The 24,229-nt window shown below is 39.5% G+C and overlaps 1 protein-coding gene across 1 annotated transcript in view; it reads left to right on the plus strand.

Annotated features, from left to right (window-relative positions):
* The window catches only part of LOC128262505 (protein Star), a 31,812-nt gene extending 11,769 nt beyond the window's left edge, over positions 1-20,043 (plus strand). Inside the window, 5 exon segments of the mRNA XM_052996808.1 lie at positions 5,643-6,323; positions 6,325-6,661; positions 16,645-17,162; positions 17,583-17,747; positions 17,819-20,043. Coding sequence (XP_052852768.1) covers positions 5,703-6,323; positions 6,325-6,661; positions 16,645-17,162; positions 17,583-17,747; positions 17,819-18,046 — 1,869 coding nt within the window. The 5' untranslated portion in view covers positions 5,643-5,702 and the 3' untranslated portion in view covers positions 18,047-20,043.
* Positions 20,044-24,229: the final 4,186 nt, after the last annotated feature.

Genomic DNA, 24,229 nt, shown 5'->3' on the forward strand with positions numbered 1-24,229 from the left:
ATTGTTGTAGTTTTAAAGTCAACAAATGAAACTCTCATCATCAATAGATGGAATTTATGGCTCCCAGGGAGTAAAGTAAACAATCAATGGGCCAAGTTTATGGTGTAATTGGCCAAGTAACTCCCACAATTTTATTGAGGCGCATAAATATTTTATTTTTTTTTTCGGGCATCTGCCGGCACATTAAGGCAATTTTCATGCCCCAAGCAAGTTGGTATTGGTTGTGGCATGCAGACACGTCAACTTCTCATTAAGATAAGCGCTTTTGGCTTCCTGTTTTGGATGGATCTCCTCAAGAAGGGAAGCAAAATCAAAGTGCTCCCCGCCAACTGTCGCATGCAATAATGCGATGAATTGCATTTTGTGCCTGGCGGAGTCCTGTGGAGTTCCTCTCTAGTCCTGGCACACGCCATCTGTCCGGGAACGGGAACCGAAAAACCAGCCAACTAGCCAGCCTTAGCCTATCCCTGCTGTGCAGCCTTTTTTCTTTTCTTTTTTTTTTTTGGTAATAAATTCCCAACATGCAAAGGCGAAAATGCAATAAAATAGCAGCGGCTGCAATGGCAGCCATTTGCCATTTTCAACTTACCCTAGATTCCGCAACTGCTGCTGCTGCCGCTTTTTATTTGGCAACTTTCCAGCCGCATTTTTATGTGCTAATTTACTAGAACGACTTGCTGAAATAACCGTTGGCTGGCAAAACTCCTACTACAAACCGACCCGCAACGCCTTAAGCACAAACAATTAAAACGACGACGCCAACGACGCTGGCCGATAAACAAGCCAAGATAAGTCAATGCCGCCTCGACGACCACACAGGTCCCAGGTCCCTTTTACCACCAACTCAACTCAACTCAGTCACCATTCTGCAGCATATGGCTGCTACACATTTCGTATTTTTTTTTCACGTTTTCTGTGTGCTACCAATAAATTTCCGAAATACCTTATACCTTCTTGCCTTACCTGGCCAGAACAATTTTTTCATTAGCGCGTTCAGCGTGGCGGAGCTCATTTCTAAGTAGCCTTTCAGTGGAAGCAAAAGGGAGAAGATCTCTTGGTAGTAAGGGCGCAACACGAGTACTCGAAACAATTGCAGCAATTGGAAAATTTCAACAACTTTTTGAGGGAACCGCCTTGTCTTGCTAGCTGGCCAAAAAGGAGGGTCACTTAGAGCGTTTGTGAGTTTATCTGACAGGAATGGGACAGTTATTTATGAAGGTCTTTAACCAGAGACAAGTGGGAGTAGACATTTTTAGGGTTTATTTTGGAAAATTTAAGGCAAAAGGTGTTCTTGAGTAGTGAAAACTGTTGTGCAGTTACCAATTTTAAGAATCTTAGGTTATTAAGTGGTAACTTGTTAAAGTGATATTAAATAGAATTGAAAAACAGGTTTAAACTTTTAAAGGTATTTCTACCTATAAATTATCTCAAGATCAACCTAAGCCTTTCCAAATTGTTTAAATACCATTCTCCTGCATTGTTTTTTACGTTTTAAAAGGAATTTCGTACTGTCCAAACCGATAAAACTTTCGTAATCAGCATTGATGGCTTGACCATCTCGCTTTTCTGCCCCTTTCCAAGTGCCACAAGTGTAGAAAACGAAGAATTCCTATGTGCAACTATATGTTCGACCGAGCTGTTGTTGTTATTGCTGGCTTTTTAGAATTGCATTTTTATTGTCTGCCACTTTGTTGTTACCAATGTTGCCGAGTGGTGGCCTGCCTTCCACTTTTTGTTCTTGTTCCTCAGTCGTTTTGTTGTTGTAGTTGTTGTTGTATAAATAAACCATATGGTTAAAAGCGTAGCAGAATAATTCTACGAGCTGGCCTGCCTTTTTCTTACTTGGCTGCCCATCGTCAACGCTTCTTGTCTCTCTTGTTCTTGGGTTTAGTTTTTTTTTCTGTTTTTCTTGTAGAATTTTGCTGGTGGTTCTGTTTTCTTTGGTGGTTATATGGCTATAATACCTTATACCTTCTAACTGTGTTGGCCGTGTTGTTTTTGCTGTGTGTGCGGCTGGGATGATGGAGTTCTGCTTGAGTGCGTTTGTAAATGTTTTATCAAAATGTCTTGTGCCGTTCGCCCTCTCTTTCTGGCTTTTCTGGCTTTGTGTTACATTTATACGTACCTCGCATCGCACGATCATTAACCGCAAAACATTATTGTGGCATGTTCGCTCGCTGGTTCTTCCTCTGCTGCTGTTGCTTCCTACACACGGAAAAAAATGTCATCAAAATCGGTTAACTAATTTGCTTTCTCACAAGAAAATGGCAAAAGAAATTGTATTTGTGTGGCTTGACAATATATTTGAAACTAATAAAAGATTATAAAAAAAAAGAAATTTTTAAAATAAAATCCTTTTTTTAACAATCATAATTGTGAGCGAGTTCCAAACTAAAAATAAAATATTTCAAATTAATAAACCTACTTACTATTTCTCAAGCCTTAAAAACACAACATAAATATGTATGTATTAGCCACTTTGTTTTAAATATTGTATTTTCAATATTCTTAATTTTTTCCGTGTATGTGCCACCTTGTCTCACCTTTCCTTTTCCTTTCCATTTCCCCTCCTGATTTTGTTGTTTGTTCAGCTTGGCTTGGCGATTCTCGGAACTGGGGCCGCAAAATATGTTGCACAACGCCACAAATGGCTAAAATTGCAGGGCCTAAAAATCGCCTCGGTCGTCTCCTAAATCTTTTACCCCCAACCCAACCTAACCCAATCCATTTAAATCTTGGTGACCTCTTCTACGATGGCGCCAACTGGGAGGTGCCTGTTGTCACAGAATATTTAGTCGGCTTTAGATATAGATACTGTTGCCAAGTGTCGGCGATTTCCCAGACAGCCAGCAGACACAAAAAAGGGCAGCATCAATGAAAACGACGCCGGCAAAAGCGCGCACACAGCTATTGATAGATATACGGATACATATACAGATACAGATACATCTATAGATATATGGCTATAAAGATGCATAGATACATCCGAGTGCTGTCGGCTCCGTACTGATTTTCTATTTTTTTTTTTTTTTCCCCAGTCTCTTTCCCTCTCTCTTTCAAATCGATCGATTTCATGCGCTGCGACAAGCCGTAAATCACACGCCAGACCGACCGCCTGCAGTATCCACCAGATACTATGTATCTGAGCGGCCCTTTCAAAAGTTTTTCGCTTCGTGTCAATTCGATTTCATGGCGCTTTATTTACGCACTGCAAATCAAAGACGGAGCCAACTAATTACTGAATTAAAAGCACATTAAACGCGTCCATTGACTTGAAGTTTCTTTTAAAGCTGTGAAAATGCATCTTAATAGTTCGATACCATGAAAATCATTTGGCAGAAAGTGTGTAGAATAGGATTAAAAAGCTGATAGTTGTGGGAAAAATTGGAGAATGTTAAGACATTTAAAATATATATGTTATTTAGTTTTATAAAAAATCCGTAAGTGGTTAATAACATGCTCGAAATCGATTAATCTGAGATCTGATTGCTCTCAAACTGCCCACTTGCAGTTGCAACCTGCAGATGCTCGACTTATCTTTCAGATGGACCCATTTAAGCTGAGCACATTCCAGGAACCATATCGTTTAACGAACGAAGGCAGGGAAAAGAGTATCATTAAATGCGAGCAACCAACAGCAGGGCATTTAATCACAGGTCTTGCAGAGACCAGCTCTTCGCTGCTGCTGCTGCTGCTTGGGATATGTTTCAATAAATTCCAGTAAATCAAAACATACAAAACATATTCCATTCTCCAGGGGAAAATGACGGAGAAGTTGTGGACTTGAGAATGGGGATCCCAAGAACCAAGAACTGGGCGCACGCGTAATGGATAATGAATGCGCGAATGCCTCGCGGCGGCATCTGCACATAAGTCAATGCAACCACAACTTCACTCCACTCCGCTGCTGCTGGTCAGCGCTCTGATTCTGATTCTTATTCTCATTCCGATTCTACTCGATGGATGGCAGTGGCAGCCTTGCCCTTAGCACAAAGGAGCTTTACGAGGCAGTCATCATCGATGGCAGAGCAAAAAATACTACGGCCAATACATCGGCCAACCCAGAAGACGACGTTGTGGTTCATAAAGCAAAAAACTAAGAAAGAAGGAATTACATGAATGAAAGGTTTATCAGTTCCAAATAGATGCTGAAATACCCTTAAATTTACAAAGAGATTGTAGGGATATGGTTTTATATGTGGTCTTATTTAGATTTTATAAAGATTTTGTTTAAGATTTAGTTTGTTTAGAAACATGCTTTTTTAATAAAACAAGTTCTCAAAAAACAACACTTGGGTTTTAGGGATTATATAAAGAATAAAGTCATATGAGCACCAGAACGTTAAAAATTGGTTTCTATATAGAACAGAGGCTAAGGATTTTATAGCTAGGAGTAAATACTCTTCTGCTAAATACACTTAATTGCAATCCCTGCCTGTTGCTTGGTCCACTACAAATCTCTTGTTAATTTGTGCATACCTTTTTTTTTGGTTTTGGGGGGCAGGGCAACGTTAAGCGAGAATGAATAAGAGCCCAAGAGCAGCAACAGCCGCCAAACATTGGAAAAACATCTGCTGTTTCCACTGCCAGTTGATGAACTCGATTCATGCCGTTTCACTCGCTCCAATTGAAGCCGAGCATGGCTTCTCTCGTTCGCGCGTCTGTTGCGCAGGCGCACAAGTACACGGCACTATACTACACCAATACAGTGGCGGTCGAAATTATAGCAACGATATTGAAAAATTATTAGGGCCTTAAAATAATTAATCCAGCATAGATGTTGAGGGTGATCATCAAAGGTTTTTTTTAATTTTGGTGTCCTAGGGGCTACTTACTTACAGTACACAACATTTTTTAAATGAATATTCCCTAGTAATACAGACATAAAATTAAAAAAAAAGATTAAACTCCAGGACAATTATTTAAACCATGCTGTAGGTACTACTACTACTCACATTAGTACACAGAACGGCTGGCACTTCCACTGTGTGTGGATCTCCGCCTTCTCAGCGGCCCTCGATCGCCTTCTTTTATTTTTTTTTTGGTCGTCTTCAATGCTTTTCCATTTATAATTCTCATGCCTCGCTGCAATGCATTTTCACCCCTCCGGAGCGGAGCTCGCTTACGCTCGTTCTGTGTCTTTTTTAATTTGGTTCACAAAATACCTCGCGTTGTTGTTGAAATTCTTTGGCAATCAACCGCTCTCGTTCCCTCCCTCTCGCTCTACGTCTGCCGTATGCCCGTCTCTGTCGCACCCGGCTTTTGTCTGGCATTTGCTGCTCGATTTTTGACAGGTGGTGGAGTTTTGTATTCAATTTCTTTTGGGCTCGGGTCTTGAAGCGTCTTGCAGCGACTTTTGCTCTTGGGTTCGGTTTGGTTTGGGTTTGAGTTTGAGTTTTTTTCGGTCTGTATTTTTGCCTATTCATAAAAATTGAAAATGAGCTCAGACAGCAGCAGGAGCAAAGGAGCAAAGCAGCAAAGGAGCAGACAAAAGATTGCCAGACATATGGAGAGTTTGGCTGTAAGGATGCTGTCCGTGTGTAGATGAGAATGCTTCAGTTCAATGCACTTTATGAAATTAGTTTTGCGTTTTGGTACTAATTGGATTCTCTTCTCTCTTTTCTGCTCTGTTTCTTTTCCAGGATGCGGCTGCTGTAGGAGGAGGACGAGCCCAGACGAGATCGTAAGCCAGAAGTGTAGCAATGTCCCAGCAAGTGTTCTCGGCGCATCCAGCGCTGGCGGTGGAGCAGCTGCAGCTGGCGGAACAGGAGGAGCACCAAACGAGTAGTAATCATCACCAGCAGCAGCAGCAGCAGCGATCGAGCAGGCGGCATGCCAAGGCCACACCCAAAAAGTTCACCCTGAGCAGAAGCTGTGCGGGATCGGGAACGCTGAGCGGCATCCACCAGCAGCAAGTCACGCCAGCCAGTAGTTCATCATCAGCCCAACCTGCCATCAGTCCGGAGTCCAGGAAAACCCTGCCCGTGCGAACAAACTATGCGGCAGTGGATGACGATGATGACATTGAATGCGAGGACGTGGATGAGGTGAACTTTGGCCAGCATGAAAAGCAGGACAAGCAGGAGAAGGAGACTCGGCAAACAACCAAAGACTGTGGCATTGATGAAACGGATCATGTTCAGCAGCGACACAAACACACAACAACGACATCAACGACGAGTAGGCTTCATCACCAAGATGTAGGCGGAGGAGGAGGAGGAGGAGGAGGTGGTGACCAGAGTGACTTGAGCAGCGTGATCAGTTCGCCATCGGTTAGCACAGTATCCTCGCCCCTTTCCACGCCCACTCGGCTGCCGCAGGCAGTTGCAGCAGCAGCTACACTGTTGCCCGAAATCCAAAGGTGTGGAATCCCGGGCGAGAACATCACCGCAGCTGAATCAGCATCCGCACAGGCACCATCAGCAGCAGCAGCACCATCATCACCACCATCATCATCATCTCACGGCAGCGGGCTGTGCGGGTGGAGGAGGGGGATCCTCTGGCGGAGCAACTGGGTCATCTGGATCATCCTCCTGCAAAGCCAAGAAGCTCGATCCCCGACTGAATCCCTCGCCCTATCGCCAGCTATTGCCCATCGCCCTGTGCCTGCTCTCCTTTGCGACCGTCTTTGCCACACTAATAGTTTACATGGACACGACAGGTGAGTCCTCTTCTCTTCTATGGTATTCATATCCTGTACAGTGTTTACTTATTTAAATTTGATATCTTTGGCATATGTCATCTGGTTTGGGTTGCGTTTTACCCAAATACAATTTTTTTCCAACCGGATGTAGGCTGTGTTTGCCTTGCCTGAAGATCCGTTTCTCCCACTTTTTTTTTTGTATTGTATTGTATTGTCTTTTTTGGAAAGGTTGTCCTTTCCCCGTAGTGGGCACACTTTTAAGATTAGTTTATGCTTCATCTAAAACTGGCCAGCAGCAGCAGCAGTAGCAGCGCATCTTGTGTCATAGATCGCTGCGTTTTTTTTTTAGTTTCCCCTCTCTGTGAGTTTATTTAAGGTCTGCATTTTTTATTTTTGCCAATATCTTTTTGGCGTGGGCGCAGTGGCGCTTCCTGTCGATAATCGCTTGGCAACAGGGCAACATCGCAGCTGTCGCTGCTGTTTGCTTTGCCTTCGCTGTTGCTGTTGCTGTTGTCATTGCCCCAAAACGTTGCCATCATCGATGAGGCAGCCCAGACACGTGCTGCTTGGAGGAGCCTCCGCTTCAAAGACAACCGCCTCCAACGTCAGAGGAATATCTAATTGCCATTGTAGAAATAACTATACTTGCCATCGTTTGAGGAGCCATTATGGCTGGTTGACTAACTGGAAAGAGTTTAAATAGGTGTTTGGTAACAAGAGAGAAGTTATTGTGGGTTCTCTTTAAGAATTCTAATGAATCTTACTTTTATCATAGTAAAACCATACCCCAAAGTTCGTACCCTCCCAATCCTTTTCAAAATATATATTTTATAATAGAGTAGGAGTAGAGTAGAGTACTATTATGTAAAGGAGTAGACAATAAAATAGAACTTTAAATTTCTTAAACAAATAAGTATATTAATAAAAAAAAGAAGGAAGAATTTTGTTCAGGTGAACTAGGTAAATTACTTTTAAAACAATGTTTAATTTTTGCAAATTTTTATTCATATAAAAATATCTTTGCAGAAACCCCCAGAAAATAACACAATTGAGTAAAATGATGTTAAATACCAAAAGCCATGTTCTTAACCAGTATTCTTGGAAATGCACATTCCTTAGTTATTAATAAGCTTTATAGAACATTTTGTACTTAGCCACCCGATAAGAAAATATTTTTGCAAATATTTAATGTCTAAAGAGTGCCATGATAAGCTGTTGATTTGCAAGAAAAATTCTGGGTTCGCGAGCTCTATCTCTATCGTTTCAAACAAAGCCTTCCCTTGAATGATCCGCATCGTAAACCTTGTGACTTGTCTAGATCCGAACGATGACGATGACGCACCTAGTTAGCTTGGCCATCTATCCACATTATTGTCCAGATCGCGGACAGCTGTCGGATGGGGCAATTTCTTTTAATTCGCTAAAATATTTTGTTGTCGCCGAGACGACCAAATTACAGAAGTACAGCCCGCCGAATGCCTGTGTGTAAATTTTCGTTGCGAACTCGTCGTCGCTGTACAAAGTACTCGTCGTCGCTGTAAAGTACAAAATAAATTTGCTTAATTCGTATTGCCTCTGGCGCTCGCTTGCTCAATGAAAGCGGAAAGTATTTTACCAGCGAAATTGTTTTGCATATGATGTGAGCTCGCTCGCTGACGATGGATGATCGTCAATGCTGGCGCCGGGTATTATTGGATGATTCATATATACCCAACAGAGTGACTAAGGGCTACTAAGAGTAAACACCCCAGACCAGAGCCCAAAAAATCAATGTCAGTCCATTGTTGTTGCAGCTGTAAAAATCCACAACATCCACTTCTAAAGAAGAGGCATTTTAAAATTCCACTCGGGTGTTGGCAATTTTCGCTTTGACGTTGACTGTTTGCTTCCCTTTGGCACATTGACTTCTTCCGTAGCGCCAACTTCTTCCTTCCTCTTTTTTTTCTCTCACTCGATGTCTGAAGACTTTTATGCAAATTTTTTAAGGAATTGATTTTTAACAGCGCCATTCCCCAGCTGATTAAACAAGATTTGCATTTGTATTAATAAGACAGTTTTTGAAACTTGCCATAAAGTTTACACCTTATATATTTCAGTTTTTTCTCTAAAGAAAAAGTTATGGGTTTTAAGAATAAGAAAACAAATATGTATTGTTGAGTCTGCTTACCAAATATGCAACTTGTTATTAAATTTCATATTTTGTTTAGGCATTTCCATTAAATATATTTTATAACGCACATATCAAAATTGTTATTAATTTTTGGCTTGAATCTGTCATTTTTCCCCCCTTGTGGTAAAAAACTGTATAAAATATCCAAATTATTATTGAATTTCGAATTTTATTTATGCATACAATTTATTGATTGATTCCAGATTCCACACTTTTGATTCGGTGTATAAATCAAAATTGTTATTAAATTCATGGCTTGACTCTGTCACTTTTTGTTGCTTCTTCCTTGTGGTTTATTGCCATTAAAAGCTGTATAAAATCGAAATGATGATTGCTGCTGATTTCTTGCTATAAATTTGTAATTTCATGCACTCAGTTAAGTGCTCAAAAGGGGTTATAATTCAACATCTTATTGGCTGAAATATCCGACTCTTTTTGTTTTACGTCGCCATGTCGACTAGACTTGGCTGGTTTTTCATTTTAATTCGATTCGAATGGGTTCGACGAAGGTCTGCTGATGTCTCCAAGTTGGGCGTGTCACTTGTCGACTGAAGTTGCTGGACAGCCCCATTTTTATGGCTTATTGATGGCTCTATTAGGTTTATACGAGCAAAGGACGGATTCATAAACAAAAATAATCATAAATTAGGCATTTCTTCTTCTGCTCTTTCTTATTTTGAATACAAATTGAACACGTTCCGTGCGCAGGAACAAAGGTTGAGGTTGAGAAGTTTGAAGTTTTCAAGTTGAAAATTTCTTCAAATCATGCACTTGACAGAACCAAAGTCAAACCGAAATGCGCTTATTAAAGTGACAAATTTTTTTTATGGATTTTTCGGTTTTTGGAATGTGTGTCGTTGGAGGTAGCCAAAATTCCCAAAGCTGATAAACCTCTGACCATGACTTTTCAGAACCCAAATACCATTTTTTCTGCTTGCCTACGCTCTTTTTGTTACAAATTCAACCTCGACCGCTTTTTGTTTCCATTTCTTCGGCACTTCTGTAATTCTCATGACTATGATAGTGGTGATGATGATGATGATGATGGTCCCCCACAATCCAATCCCTAGATTTGTTGTAACAGTCACGTTCCAGTTTTGATTGTTGCAATGACCCAAGCACTTTTGCGTTTTTCTCTGGGGAGAGATTCGGAATCGGAAATTGCATTTGATGTTTGGCGGCATTTTTGTAATTGGGGAATGTGATCGAGTGACTCAAGAATGTGGTGATCATTTCGCTGGGAAAATCTAACTAAGGAAGCTATATAAAAATTCTATAATTCACAAGAGTTAGAAATAATTATAGAGCTACAAATAAAATTGCCATAATTATAAGGCCTGTATGTTTATCCACTTGGAAAGTTAGGCAATGATTTTGCATAAAAAAAAACCATTAGTTAAAGATTAATTTAAATAAATTGAGTGGCAATTATCCCAAGTATAAATTGGTAGTTTAGTTTATTTACCAGAGCATAGTTTTAACATTATAATTGGTTTTCATAATCCTTGGCGTTTTAATTAATTTTTCTTTAATTATATGATATTTGGTTTTACTATTATCTTAGTCAGATTTAAAATTAATCTATTTGACTACTTTTGAATACAGCGAGGTTATTGAACTTTGGTTTAACTGCTGGTATTTACCATTTAAACGTTTCTCGATATGTTTGCTACTTGCCAAACTGGCTGAAAAAATCATTTATTGCCAAGAACTGGTTCTACCAATATAGCAAGTAGTAAAATTTATTTATAGCACATTCCATCAACATATTTCCATTTAAATTGAATGTGTAACACATGTCGATGTTCAATGAAATGATTTTCTATATGTACTGTATGGTATTCCACCCTCGGATTGCATTGATTTGTGCCATAATCCAAGCATAGCCTACTTATCGACGCCATGTGATTACTTAGTCATCGATTAGCTGACTTTCACTGTTCACCGTTCACTTTTTTTTTTGTTAACTGATTGGTTGGTAACTGGTAACGACTGTTGCCATCTTCACACGCCACATGCCGCGCCTTTTGGGCGACGTTGCCGCATTTCACTTGTTGTTTTGTTTTTGTTGACATGGCTCGTGACTCGTGACCAAAAAGGGGGAGGCACCATATATATCTGTGGTGCAGATGGCCAGGTGCAGTGTCATTAGCCTCACCTTTGACAGTAGTCGGTAGCCGAAAAAAAAGAAGACGACCATAACAAGTACCTCAAAGCGTATTACCCCATTTGTGTGGCTCATTAACAAGAAAGTAGAAAGTGTTGTGTTATAAACTTATATTCCATTACCCATTTATGTTTTAGAGTGTGTAAGTTTTTTTTTTGTTTTTAAGGATAATATATAGTTTTTTTTAATACTTGCTTACACAATTTATAACAATAGATAATATAGTACAACGATTATATATATGTATTGCCTAAAAAGTATTTCCCTTTTATCTCTGTGCATTTTCATCATGTTTGCCTTTCCGTATCAAACACGCAGCCAAAGGTCAAAGCATTAATCATGTTAAGAAGGCATTATCTTCACACTTGCGGTGATTACACGATGTCGTCGTCGTCGTCACTGTCGTCTGGCCTTCATTGGTGACAATTTGCAAATTGCAACTTTAATTGAAATTTACAACTTGAACTCTATTGCATAGGGACACACCACTACATACCACTAATGACTTAATTCCCGTTAAGCACGCAGCGAGTTTATAGGGAGGTTACAAAGGGCGGAGGAGTCTTGACAAGCCCCTCTTTGCTCTTACTGCCTCTAAGCAGTTTTAACTACTGTAGATTATACCTAGACTTTTATTCTGCATAAACAAAAAATTATAAAATTACTACTAAATTATTATAAAATTATAAATACTAAAAACGAAATTGAATAAATGATTATGGACTTTGCTAGCAGTGAAAAAATATAATGTAAATATACTACGTCAAGTATACTAGAATACGAGAATTTTCGTGGGTATTTTTTCAGTGTGTAAGTAGTAACTTTACCTAATAACAAACAGATATAGAACAGTTTGATTATTTCGTGGCTACACTTAAAATTTGTAATATTTTTGCTTTAAATAGATGTTTATTGATTTTGTTAGTACTTAAACTAACTGATGTATATACTAGACTTAGTATACAAATACTAGAATTTGTGTAGGTATTTTTTCTGTGTGCAAGTAGTAACCTCCCCTACTTGCCACCGGATGTCGTTCAGTTCAGGGCCCCCCTACTCCCACTGCCGGCTTAGTTTGCCTTGTGATTCATAATTTTCGTGTGCAGTTGCCAACATTGTTGCATTGCGTGGCCCCCAAGCCGGTGAAATGGCTGGCGAGAAAATCCACCCCCGCAGAGAGTAGTCGTTGTAGTCGTCTGGGCTGCGGCTCGTCGATGTGGTGCAAGTGGTACTGTGGTTCGTTCGTGTGGCTCCGGCGGAGATGATCATCATCAGAACACGGCACCGTCAAATGCGCAGCGAGTGCTCAATTTGAAAAGCAAAGCTCAAATGGCATTATCACAGCATGCGCCACACAGCGACTTCTTCTACTTATTTTCTTTTTTTTTTTTTTTTTTTCTTTTTTGTATAGTAGCAAGGCACACCCGCATGTGGGTTTCGGATTTTGCAACCCTCTCTGCCCTGCCATTGCAATTGCGCAATTTCTTAGGCGACGTGTGGGTTCTCCTTGGGAAATTGCCCAGCGTGCGATAAGGTTAATACTACGGAGAACAACAACTGCCCTGTGCCTGCCTGCCTGCTTTATCGGGATTTCGTTGAAAGATATTTCAATCAGGGTTGATAAATGGCTAAGGGAACGTTTAACACATTAAAACGGGGTCATTTATTATGTTAAAGGTTTCTTGGCACGTCTCAATTGGGGTCATATATCATATTGAGTGCTTGGCTGCCATGTATCAATTCCTAATTGGAAGAAGTTATTGGATCTTGTGTGTATACATTTATGGTCAACACCTTACATGCTTTTATATTTTATAAATTAAGATATTTAAGTCTATAGACCTAAGTATTTAGACATTTGTAAGGTGCAATTTTTCTGCTCCACACTAAATGCACTTCTCACCTGATCACGTGATGCAGACGTTTGCCCCCGCATTGGCCTTTTTGCATTTGGCCACAGTTAAATGGGCTTTGCAGGCGGTGATTAAGATCCGACCCACTTAGATTAGGCCCACAACTCACTCCCGCCACGAACTCATTTTGCTAAATAAATCAGCACTTGCGTTGCTTGCTTTGCTTTGTTACCACATGCAAGACATGTACTATATACTATATGTAGGAACATTCGTCGTTATCAACATGGAAACAGGCCATTTTGAATAGCGCCAAACAAGCAATTACAACTAGGCAGACAAGAGGCAGAAATCGTTGCACAAATCAATAACTGAACTACTAGGCAATATACTAGCAATAGGACATGCGGAACATTATTTCCAGGGCGGGCACGCAATCCAGTTCCCGATTTTCAGGCCGTTTGGATATTACCCAACAAGGGTAACATTGCGCGACGACAGCCACGTCGCAGCGCCCTAAAAAAAAAACACAAAGACAAACAAACTACAGCGATAAAGTTTTTGGTACTTTTATAGACATACACTTTGCAGAAAATTAGTTGAGTTCTTAGGGTCCAGCAATAACTTAAACTTATGATGTTTATCGAAATCATTTAATATTTACAACCATCTAATTCTGCTTTTAAATTCAATACAAATTGTTGGTTTTTTAAAATGTATTTTATATTCTTTTCATTAAAATACATGTATTGACATTTTTATTTTTTCTAAGCTCTGTTTATATTACAACTTATTTACTCAATCAAAAGTTTGATTAGGAAAAAAGCTTATTTCTTACCTATTATTTTCATTTTGATTTTTCAGCTTGTAACTTTTTAAGGACTGTTTTTCTAAGTTCTGTAGGTCATTATTATAATTACAAAATTATCTTTTCAATAATTTGGTTATTATTTCATGCTGTTGATTGTGTATTTTTAATTTGGTCAACTTGTTCTGTGTGTACTTTTCTTTTAAAATAAACTTTTGCCCGCAATTGAAAATGCATTAAAGTTCTGGGTTTTACTTGTGCCTTTCCTCCTCTTCCCCTTTCCCCGTGTTTTTATTTGCCTGCCCTGCCCGCCTTTGTTGAATTATTGAATAGGGCGTGCAGTGGCAGGGCAAAAGTCGCCCCTCATTCGCTGCTACCCCTGAATAATCTGAATAAACCGCCGCCTCAGGACGAGCGACTGTGAACTCGACTTAAAGTTTGCCCGCCGCTTAACCGCAATTAAACGATTCCTTTTGGGTAATGTCCGCTGCCATTGAATATAATTTTCGGGCTCGGGTCTTTTGGCTCTGCCCTGTCATTTGTCTTGCCCACCCTGAAAAAAAACCGACAACTACAACGACGACGACGACCCCTTGTGCAAATTAGAAATGCCAGCTTTTGACACCGAAATTGCTGCGCCCGAGGGCAGATTTCTTTTTCCCCACCATCAAGCCATCAGGCCATTCCATTCCATTTCATTCTTTTCATTTTCATTTTTCGGTTTTTATATATAGTATTTATATCGGATTTACATGTGTTCGCATTTAACGGTTTAAGGCGGTTTTTATTGCACAGCTGTCGGTGTATATAAGATCATTAATGGAGGTGGGTTGTTTTCTATGCTGGTAGACAAATGATCAAATAATTCATTTAACTTCTAATCGTTTGGTGTAATGCGATCAATCGGCTATCAGATTTCCACAACTAATGGCCGCATAAATATCCCCCAACTGGGCACTTTCCCTGCCACGATCGGTTTTTTTTTTGTTTTGTCGCCTTAATTAGTGCAAGTTTTCACTTGGCCTTTTACGAAATTACTGAAAAACGTCTCCTCTTCGTTTCAGCTAAATTATAGTAGTTGTCTAAATGGCCAGCAAACTGTTTTTGCTGTCTATCTGTGTCTCTATATATGCATTATAATAAACTTTATGGCCATTTTGCGACCGAAACAGAAAAGTTTGTCGCCTCAAAATTTGCATGGCACATTTACGTTGAATGGCCAACGGAAAACAAAAAATATATATATTAAAATATATTTGTATAACGACTTGGTTTTTGGGTGAGGCGAACGGCTAGCCCATAACGATGTGAATTCGTCTGTCGAAACGGAGCGAAAAATAATGACGTATAGATAGCCGAAACGGAAGATCAATTCAACTGCCTATATTTCTTGTTGTCAAAAGTTTTCAATTCATAATTTAAATTTGGCAAAATTTTAGACAAATTGTGCAGATTCTTGGAAAATGGTGGGGAAAATAAATGATCTGAAGCTTACGTTGAACTATAAAGCCAGTCTACGGTTTAATTTTGTTTATAAGACAATTTATGAGTCCATTAATGTTGTTTTTTTTTAAATCTTTTGTATTATATATTTATTATATTAATATATAGCCAATATATATTTTTTTTTGTTTAAAATCTTGTTAGCAATGGACTATTGATTTGCTATTTTTCCCAATTTTTTACTTAACAAACTTTAACTTTTTGCCAAAAAAACCCTGTAAATTTGGTCCTTGGCTTTTTCGGCTACCTTTGCCAAAGAAGTAAGACGGCTTAAAGCACTCTTTAGCGGCCACAATTGGCTGCAAGTACATTTGATATATTTTAATTTCTTTCGACTTTTACGATTTGTTTCGCCGGAGGCCAGGTTAAAGCGAAATGAAACAAAAAGTGGAAATTGGCACAAGGAAAGTGTGAAAAGCAAATAAAACCCAAGTCTGTATGAATGTATGTATGACTGTGTGTGGAGTGTGGCAACTAAAAACAAAACTACGGCAAATCGTTGGCTTTTTGTTGCTAAGGTTTTATGGACAGGTTGGGCCGGCTTTGAAATGACTCAAGTGGTTGGATGGAGGCCCGGGGGAAATTCGGTTTTACTGGGTGGAGAGGGGGGTGGAGGCGATGATGGGGTCATGTGCTAAATATCAAAGGCCGTGCGCTCATTATACTTTATGGGCCGGCACAACGGCCAAAAGCCGATGCCAAGTCGAGCCGCTTTTGTTTTTCAAGGCGAGGTCACTGTAGCTGCCAGGTGGCTGTTTCCTCCACTCGACCTTCGGCAGGGTCTCCTACTTCTCTATTTCTCACCTCCAGACCTGCACAATTTATGCCAAACTGACATGGCATTTTGCCCAAAATTTGGCTAAATAGAAATTCGAGTAACATTCCTAGAAACTATTGTATACCACAAGAAGTCGGAGATATCCTTTATATACAACAAATAACACTTTTTGGCATTTAAAGGCTATTTCTATTGAATTTTTAATATGCATTGGGTTTACTTAAATTATTTAGAACATTTTTAGAAAAAATTTTCATTGACATTAACCTGCACATTTTATTTCTACTGACTGGTATTTTGCTTAAAATTTAGCTAAATACTTAATTACTCTAGATTTCAAGAAGTATTATCGCAAACAAATTTTAAAGAAGTTTTTGTAAATTTTTCTCTAACAACTTTTAGTACACTTTTATAGACATTAAAAACAAATACGCTTGACTGAAATTTAGAGGCCTAAAAATAACTATAAAACATGTTTCAAGAGTTGCGATTACCTTAAGATCTACAACTCAGCAGTGCGCTCTTGAAGCGCACTCATTTTGCCAATGCAAATGTGGTCAATGCGCTCCAATTGGCAGCGAAGCGTGGCAGAGTTTCAGCCACACACGCCATGCGTCCAGTGGTGCAACAAGTTTTAATTAAATCCAATTACCGCCACCATATAAAAACCAAACAACCAACTTGCAACTGATCTTTTTTCGATTTTTCTCTATTTGTTGCAGAGATTCGCCATCAACAGTTTCGGCTGAATATGTCGCGCGACTACGAGCTGAATGGGGTGGCACAAGACGATCCCGCACTCATTGCATTCCTGCGCCAGATTCACATGGGCAAGTACTTGGGCAAGGCGTCGCCCAAGGTCGCGGCAGCAGTGGCCACAGTGGGCGTGGGTCCTCCACCGCCGCAGCTGCCCCACAATTCCTCCCCCGCCTCATCGTTTGGCAGCGGGAACGGAAGCGGAAGCGGCAGCGGCAACAGCAGCGGCAGTGGAGCCGATCAGCTGGCCCACTATGTGGCCGATCTGGTGGGCGGCAAGATGAACGGAGCGGTGATCCAGTCGCTGAGCGGTCCGCTGGCCCATCTGATCACGGCGCCCTGGCTGAGTGAGCAGCTCAACTGGATGGGCGTGCTGGTGGAGCCGGAGCCGCGTTGGTACTTTACACTGAGGAAGCAGAACGCCCAGCGGGCGCGCATGCAGGTGGTGCATGCCTGCGTCTCGCCCAATACCTATCCCAAAGAGGTGAGTTTTTATCAGTAAAAAATCAGTAAAAAACTAATTTTTCAATGCATAAAACCAAAGAAAACCATCAAATGCATACCCTAGGTGAAGCTAATTACTCTTCACAGGGTTGCTACAAAAACTACAAACTAAAGGTGCCTAAAAGTATTAGTAAAAATGGAAAGACATATTTTGTAATAAGTCCATTTCCACTAAGGCTTCGGAAATCAAAATACAATGTTGTATACTTCTAGACACATTAATAAGTGATTTGAAAACCGTAGTAATTATTTTAGACATCTTTTTAAGTGATTTCACAACCCTATAGATTTCTGTGGCACACTCATTATATGTGTTTTATGCAGATGCAAATTAACTTCCCATCACTGCCATAAAACCAAGCTTTATCAAAGACTAATTTCGGCTCGCTTTCTTTTACAGATTACCATACACAACGAGGATGTGCGCATCAATAGTCTGCACGACGAGGAGACCTCGTGGTTTAATTCGCGTGTCAAATGCTTTCCGCTCTACACAATCATGCTGGCATGTGAGCGCACCGAATACGATCTGCTCAGTCTGGGCGTACAGGGGCATGAGCTGGAGGTAAGTCACTGTCATGACTTTTCCATTTTGCTAAACACTTTCACTAAATGTTTAACACTTTTGCCTTGCAGATCTTGCAGACGCTGCCCTTCGACAAAGTGAAAATCGATGTGATATCGATACATTTGCTCGAGGATCACGAGGACGTGCATGACTATGTGCTGGACATCACCAGATTTCTGGCGGGCAAGTCGTACAAGCTGCAGCGCAAGATCGGGCGAAACTACTTCTACCAGCGGCTCAATGCCAGTGCCAGTCGCACGCGCAAGAAAGATATTCTGCTGCTGAAGACGCCCTAGGATCGAATACTGCAAGGATCGACTGGAAAATATATTTCCCCTAACGACATCGACGTGAAGACAAGCGAGAATAAAAGTAGTTACTGAAAAGAAATCAACAAAACACTTGGCAGCGAAGGGAGAGATACATAAACTCTCAAAACTGAACTCTATGTTATAATGATAATTATTACTATACACATACGCTACACTAACGATATCGTTTATATATATACTGTATACCGATTATGATATATTGTACGAGTAGTATCTTAGTTTTTGTAAAACTCAAAACTCCTTTTCCCCCTCTCCCCCTCCAAAACAAAAAAAAACACCAACAAACATATAAATCACCTTTATGTTATTATTTCCATTTATTTTTTGTCGAAATTGTTTTTTTTGTGTGCGTGTACACAGAACAATATTGTGTTAAATACTAAACACACATTACTATATACATATATGCATATAACGTATTATGATTTGCTATAAGCTATGCTAAATGAATGTTAATCTAAGAGAGAGAGAGCAAACGCCCGCCCGCCCATTTTCGATGTATAAATTAAATTGCAAGGGGCGCGGCAAGGAGAAATTATTGTAACTGTTCTGCTACTAGAATTAGGTCGGCTATCTCCTACAAACTATCCAACTATCTATCTATGCAAGTTTATGTTATATCGAATGCTTTATCTAGTAATCAATAAGTAAACAAGGCCTAACGTAAATTATTGTTTAAAATGGCGCCTCAAAACAGCAGCGCAAAACTAAATACAACAAATATTTAAATTATATTAAATTATTGAACCAAACCAAGCACATTCATACGCATACACATACCCATACACACCACCATTGTACACACATACACACAAACTAGCGCAAGCGAATAAATATATAGAAAAACTCATTTGCAAAATCTGCTTTCAACTCATCTCATACTCATAGTTACAACATAAGCGAATCATTTAAATTAAAGATCGAAAGAATCAGAATCTAGTAAAAACGAGGCAGCATTCAAAAAAGTATATTACGAAAAGCAATTACGAAGATACCCCAGAAACACACACACTACTATACACTCATGCACATTTTATGTACTACAATGTACTAGTGAATAAACAAAGTAAATAAATGTATATGTAGCGCAACGAAATTAAATGTAAAACCACTCGTATTTCAATTACATTTTAGTAATTATGATGTATTATTATTTTTTATGTGCACGCTCAGCTAAAATCGGTGACAGTTGTTGCAAGTGCCGCGAACTCGTTGCACCTCGCCCCCTCCCAAAACAAAATAAAAAATACTTACACACTTTAGCCAGAAACAGATATTAAATTGAGAAACGAACCGAACCGAACCGAGTAGAGAATCAGAATCAGTGCCTTCGACTTAGACTTGAAACGAAAACCAAAATCTAAGCATTACTCAATATTGAAAACGTTGTACATAGAGAAAGAGAAAGCATTGAGCAGCAACCGTCACTAGAAAAGAACATTTGTTGTTACCATTTGCCGTCTGTTAAACTTGCCTTATATCGATGATGCGACGACGCGAAGGTGATGATGCCCACACACTGTCTTCACACTCAGTTACCACACACTCAAATCCGTCACAACAATATAAAACTACAGATGAAACTCAAAAAACTCGACTAAATCACAAAAAAAAACACATCACCTTAGTTCTAAGTACAGTGCTAATGTCTGTTTTTTTAAGCCTAATTCTAATTACTTAGTTGTATCTTGTGTAAATTAGCGTTTAAACCAAATTTTAAGTAGGCTATTATTATGATAACCATCTGATTTGGCCTTGTCCATAGTCCACACACACACACACCCCGCATTGCATCACAACACACCCACAAAAAAAAAAAAAGAAAAACGAAGCAAAAGGCTAACTCATGCTAAGCTCGACATCGAAACTAGAAATTGTATTTACAGCGAGCATAAAACTAAGGAAACAAAATTTATAGTTAATACATCAAAAATAAAGAATCAAAAACTTATGAAATTTCATTGACTTTTGTTTTTGTTCACCCATTGTCCATCCATCCATTGCTTTTAGTTCACTCGTTTTTAAAACATACCAAAAACTCTATATCTATGGCATAAATCGAAATTGTTTATCTTATGAAATTGACTTGAAAACTGTTGAGATAAGACAGTGACACGAGTACATATTCAAAACTACATTCAGAACTAACTGAATAAACTGAATGAAAATACTTATGGACATTTTGAATGCAACTTTGCCGCCACTTATTATAGTTAGATACTTGCTAACAAATTGAAAAGAAAAGGCCTGCAAAACTATGACAAAATAAACAACTATGAATACCAACAAAATTTACACGAATTCAATGAATGAAATAAATAAAGATTTACATGAAATGTAAGAGTTAAATATGATTTTTATTGATGGTAAATGTCTTTGGGGTGCTTTTTATCATTACCATTTCATATTGTCCCAGCTTTAATTTTATGTGTCTTCTTATATTTATTATACAGCTTAAGTTTACGTAAAACAATTTTAACCAAAGAATTTCCTTGCAATTATGAATGGCTTTTTTCTTTAAAGTTTAAACTGGCAGAGCCGCAAAGTATGCAAGCACTTTATTTCACCCTTTTATTATTGCCTACATTCCTGACTGCCATTCAAAATGGCTTCTCGTACCGTGAATAATAATGGCCGCCCGTTGGCAGTTTTTCAAAGCGCCGCATGCCATTGGCAACCTGTTGCAAAACAGCACTAGCGCAGTAGCCCCTTCTGCCAGCCCAAAGTGCAAAGCTCAACGCTTAGCCCATTGTGTGCCGAGCCATAATCCCTCGATTCAGACGGAAAGGGAACTCATTAAAGCGACATTAGCATGCAGCTCGCTTTTCAGTTTTCTCGCTTTTCTAGCAGGGTGATTAAATTAATTTTTGCTAAGCCAACTGAGACGCCTTGGCTTGTGCATGTGCATGGGTCATTGTCTAGGTTTTTGTGGATGGAATTGGGTGGGTTGGTGTCCTTTGGGGAGTGGATGGTCTTCCAGTGGCAAGTGGCCTGTGTTCTCCGGGTGCCGCCTACGTCGGCAACAAACTGTTGCGGCCATGGAGCTTTTCCACTTTTCCGCTCGAGAAGAACTAAATGCAGCGCAGGCGCCGCTCTGACACACTAACACACTAATACACAGATGACAAAGGACAGGCGCAGTGGGTGTATTATGCCTCGAATCCTTTTCTCTCGTCTCCACGAAAGTGAAAGCTGCGACTTTCAAACTGTTGCGTCAAGAATTCGGGGCAAAATCAATAGCCATAAAGTTTGGCCAGTGCAAACAGCTGTCAACCTACGTCAAATGGTTTATATTTGTGGGGTTGTGGGCGGTATCTGGGCAGCCAGGCCATTGTTGTTGCTCCAGGACAGCTTTCGGTGGAGTTAAACCCTCCGATTCCACGGGGGTAATTTGATTAGATACCCTACACTATAGGGAGTTAATTTAATGGTACATTTCCAGTTTCTTATTTGAGTTATTTTAGTTTGTTGGGTTTTTACTGTTTATGTGACAACAACAATTGACATTCAATTCTCACATTTTCAAACAATTAATAATGATAATTAGTAGAACACAGTACATGTCAAGTTAGCAGCTCTAAAAGACTTTGTACATAAAAATAATTATTCAGAATTATTACTTTTGCCAACTTACTTTTTTTTCAAATAAATATTATAAAAATTGATAAAAATTGAATACATTTGATATTTAACTCGACGGTTAGTACTGCCACATTTCATTTAAACAAAAAGAAATACTTGAAAAGTCAAGTAAAATTAATCCGTAGTATAAGTTTTATGTAAAGACTATAAAAAGAAATTGTATTTATTACAATTTAAGTTAAATGGCACAAAACTAAAAACTAAATTAACAAAACTCTATGAATAAATACATAAAAAAAATTTAAACGTTCATTAAACAATCATATTCCAGCTTAACCAATACATTGACTAATTAAATAGCGTTTCATAGTTGTACCAGAAAACTAAAAATTCAATAAATATAATTTGAAAAAAAAGTCAATCCGCTAAGAAACACTAGTCAAAAGATCATTTTAAATATAACGAATTTATTTATATTTTTTAAATAGGGCTTACTCATAACAGAAAGTTCTAGAGTACTTAAATTTCGGCCGCATCTGTGGGCCAACACGAAAAGCAGGGCCGAAACCAAAAGCTTGCCGAGCTTTAACTTTATGGTGCGTGTGTGCCTAACCTACAGCACACACACTCAGACACACACTTACACAGCGAAATGCGTAGGAATTTTGGACAGCTTCGGCTGCGTAAGCGTGTGTGTGGCTGTGTGGGTGAGGGCCTACTGTACAGTACATACTGGCGGGCTGGCTGGTTGGAAAACGCCGAGCGAAAGTGCCGTGCCACGAGAGCGAGGCGACTTCGCACGGCGCTTCAGTAGGACAGGCAGTCCTTCGGCTGACGGTCAACGCGAGAAAAGAGCAGCCAGCAAAGGACTTGGGCAGCACGGAAAAAAATAAAAGAAAATAATATACAGTGTAAGGAGGCGTTAGTCTTTGTTATCATATTAAATAACATTTTTCAAAAAAATTCAAAACAAAAAAACAAGCCAAACAAACCAAGAAGAAATATGGCGAGCAAAAAAGCTTGTCTTATTTTTGTGTCTAAAATAACCAAGAAACGAAAATTTGACACTGAACTTCATTAAACGTGAGCATGTGTGTGTGTGAAGTGCGGCCGTGTGTGTGTGTGTGTGTGAGTGTGTGAAGAACATTTTAAGTGACAGCCCAGAAGTATGCTACACAAAATAACAGCCAGCCATATGCTATAAATGTTTTTTTGGCCAGCCAACAGCCAGCCATTTTCCATGCTTTTCCTTGCATTTCCACCATTTTCCTTGGCCCTTGCTATGCTATTTCTGTTTTTCGTGTTTTGTGCACCCGCCCACAATTAAGCAAAGACCAAAAACAAAGGCCTATTTTGGAGAGTGTGTGGTTTGCCTAGCTTATTGCGTAGTTAAATGCCCAGAAACGCACCCTCACTCTCCCATTTTAGTCCACATTTTTAGGCTTGCTTTTTTTTGTGTGGCCAAGAAATGGAAACATGTGGGCCAATATCAACAGCAAACAGCAACAGCAGCGAGGCGGCAATTAGACGCCAAATGTATTGCCCGCAAATAATCGCACGTCATCCGTGCGCCTGCGAACACCTGCAAACTGAAATCCACCCACACATTGCCACACTCAAAACACACACAAACCACACACACAGAACACCCATAACACCCACACAATCACATTATAGCCGGTGCTCTTGGAAGCTCGCTCTCTCTATTTCTGTTTTTCCTTTTTTTTTTATTTGTTGGCCCAAACTCTCTTTGAACGTCTTCGAATACTTGGTTTCTGGCTTTCGGCTTCAGGCTGCTGTCGTCAGTCGCTGACGTTGTTTGCGTCAAAAAGAAGTGCCTGTTCGAACATAAACCATATACATTTATATACTCTATAAAGTACATACCAGCCGAATTAATCAAAATCTCTACGATCTAGGAGCAACTTAATTAACTGGAGAGGGCAGCAACGGGAGAAAACGGCATAAAACTAATATAAAAACGTACTATATAAAACCATCGCACAACAATTTGCATGTCTTCGTTCGATTGCGCTGAATATGAAGTAAACAAATACATGAGCCACGCCATAAATGTCAAACTGAGGTAAGTCACAGGCTATTTGCATCCACCATTAGTCGGTTAGTTGGTGTGGAGTGCGCAGTGTGCAGTATGTGTGGGCTATATAGGGTTACCAGCTAAGTGATTTGACCTTTTGGCAACAGGTGCGCGCATACAATTTCTCGACTGCCATCGTTTGCCCTGAAATGTAGGCAACGGAAAGTGGTAAATGGGATTGCAAATGGGAGTGATTGCAATTAATGGCGCGTGCCTCTTAATTGCTAAATTCTTCGATGGGGGGTCAATTTTAAATATTTAATTAAACGGTGACTCTAGGGTATTGAATTGACGTCAAACAAAAGTACCAGCAAAATCAATCGATTACTACATGATTGCTTGTACTGCAAGTATTACTTAGTTTTGGTGCTTATAAAATCAATACCTAAATCTTAACTCTCTTATTATTCAGAATGAAAAAGATAAACTATTAATGGTGCAGAAAATAATCATTATAAGCTTTAAGT

This window comes from Drosophila gunungcola, unplaced genomic scaffold (assembly GCF_025200985.1).
Source record: "Drosophila gunungcola strain Sukarami unplaced genomic scaffold, Dgunungcola_SK_2 000001F, whole genome shotgun sequence".
In the NCBI taxonomy this organism is placed as follows: Eukaryota; Metazoa; Arthropoda; class Insecta; order Diptera; family Drosophilidae; genus Drosophila; species Drosophila gunungcola.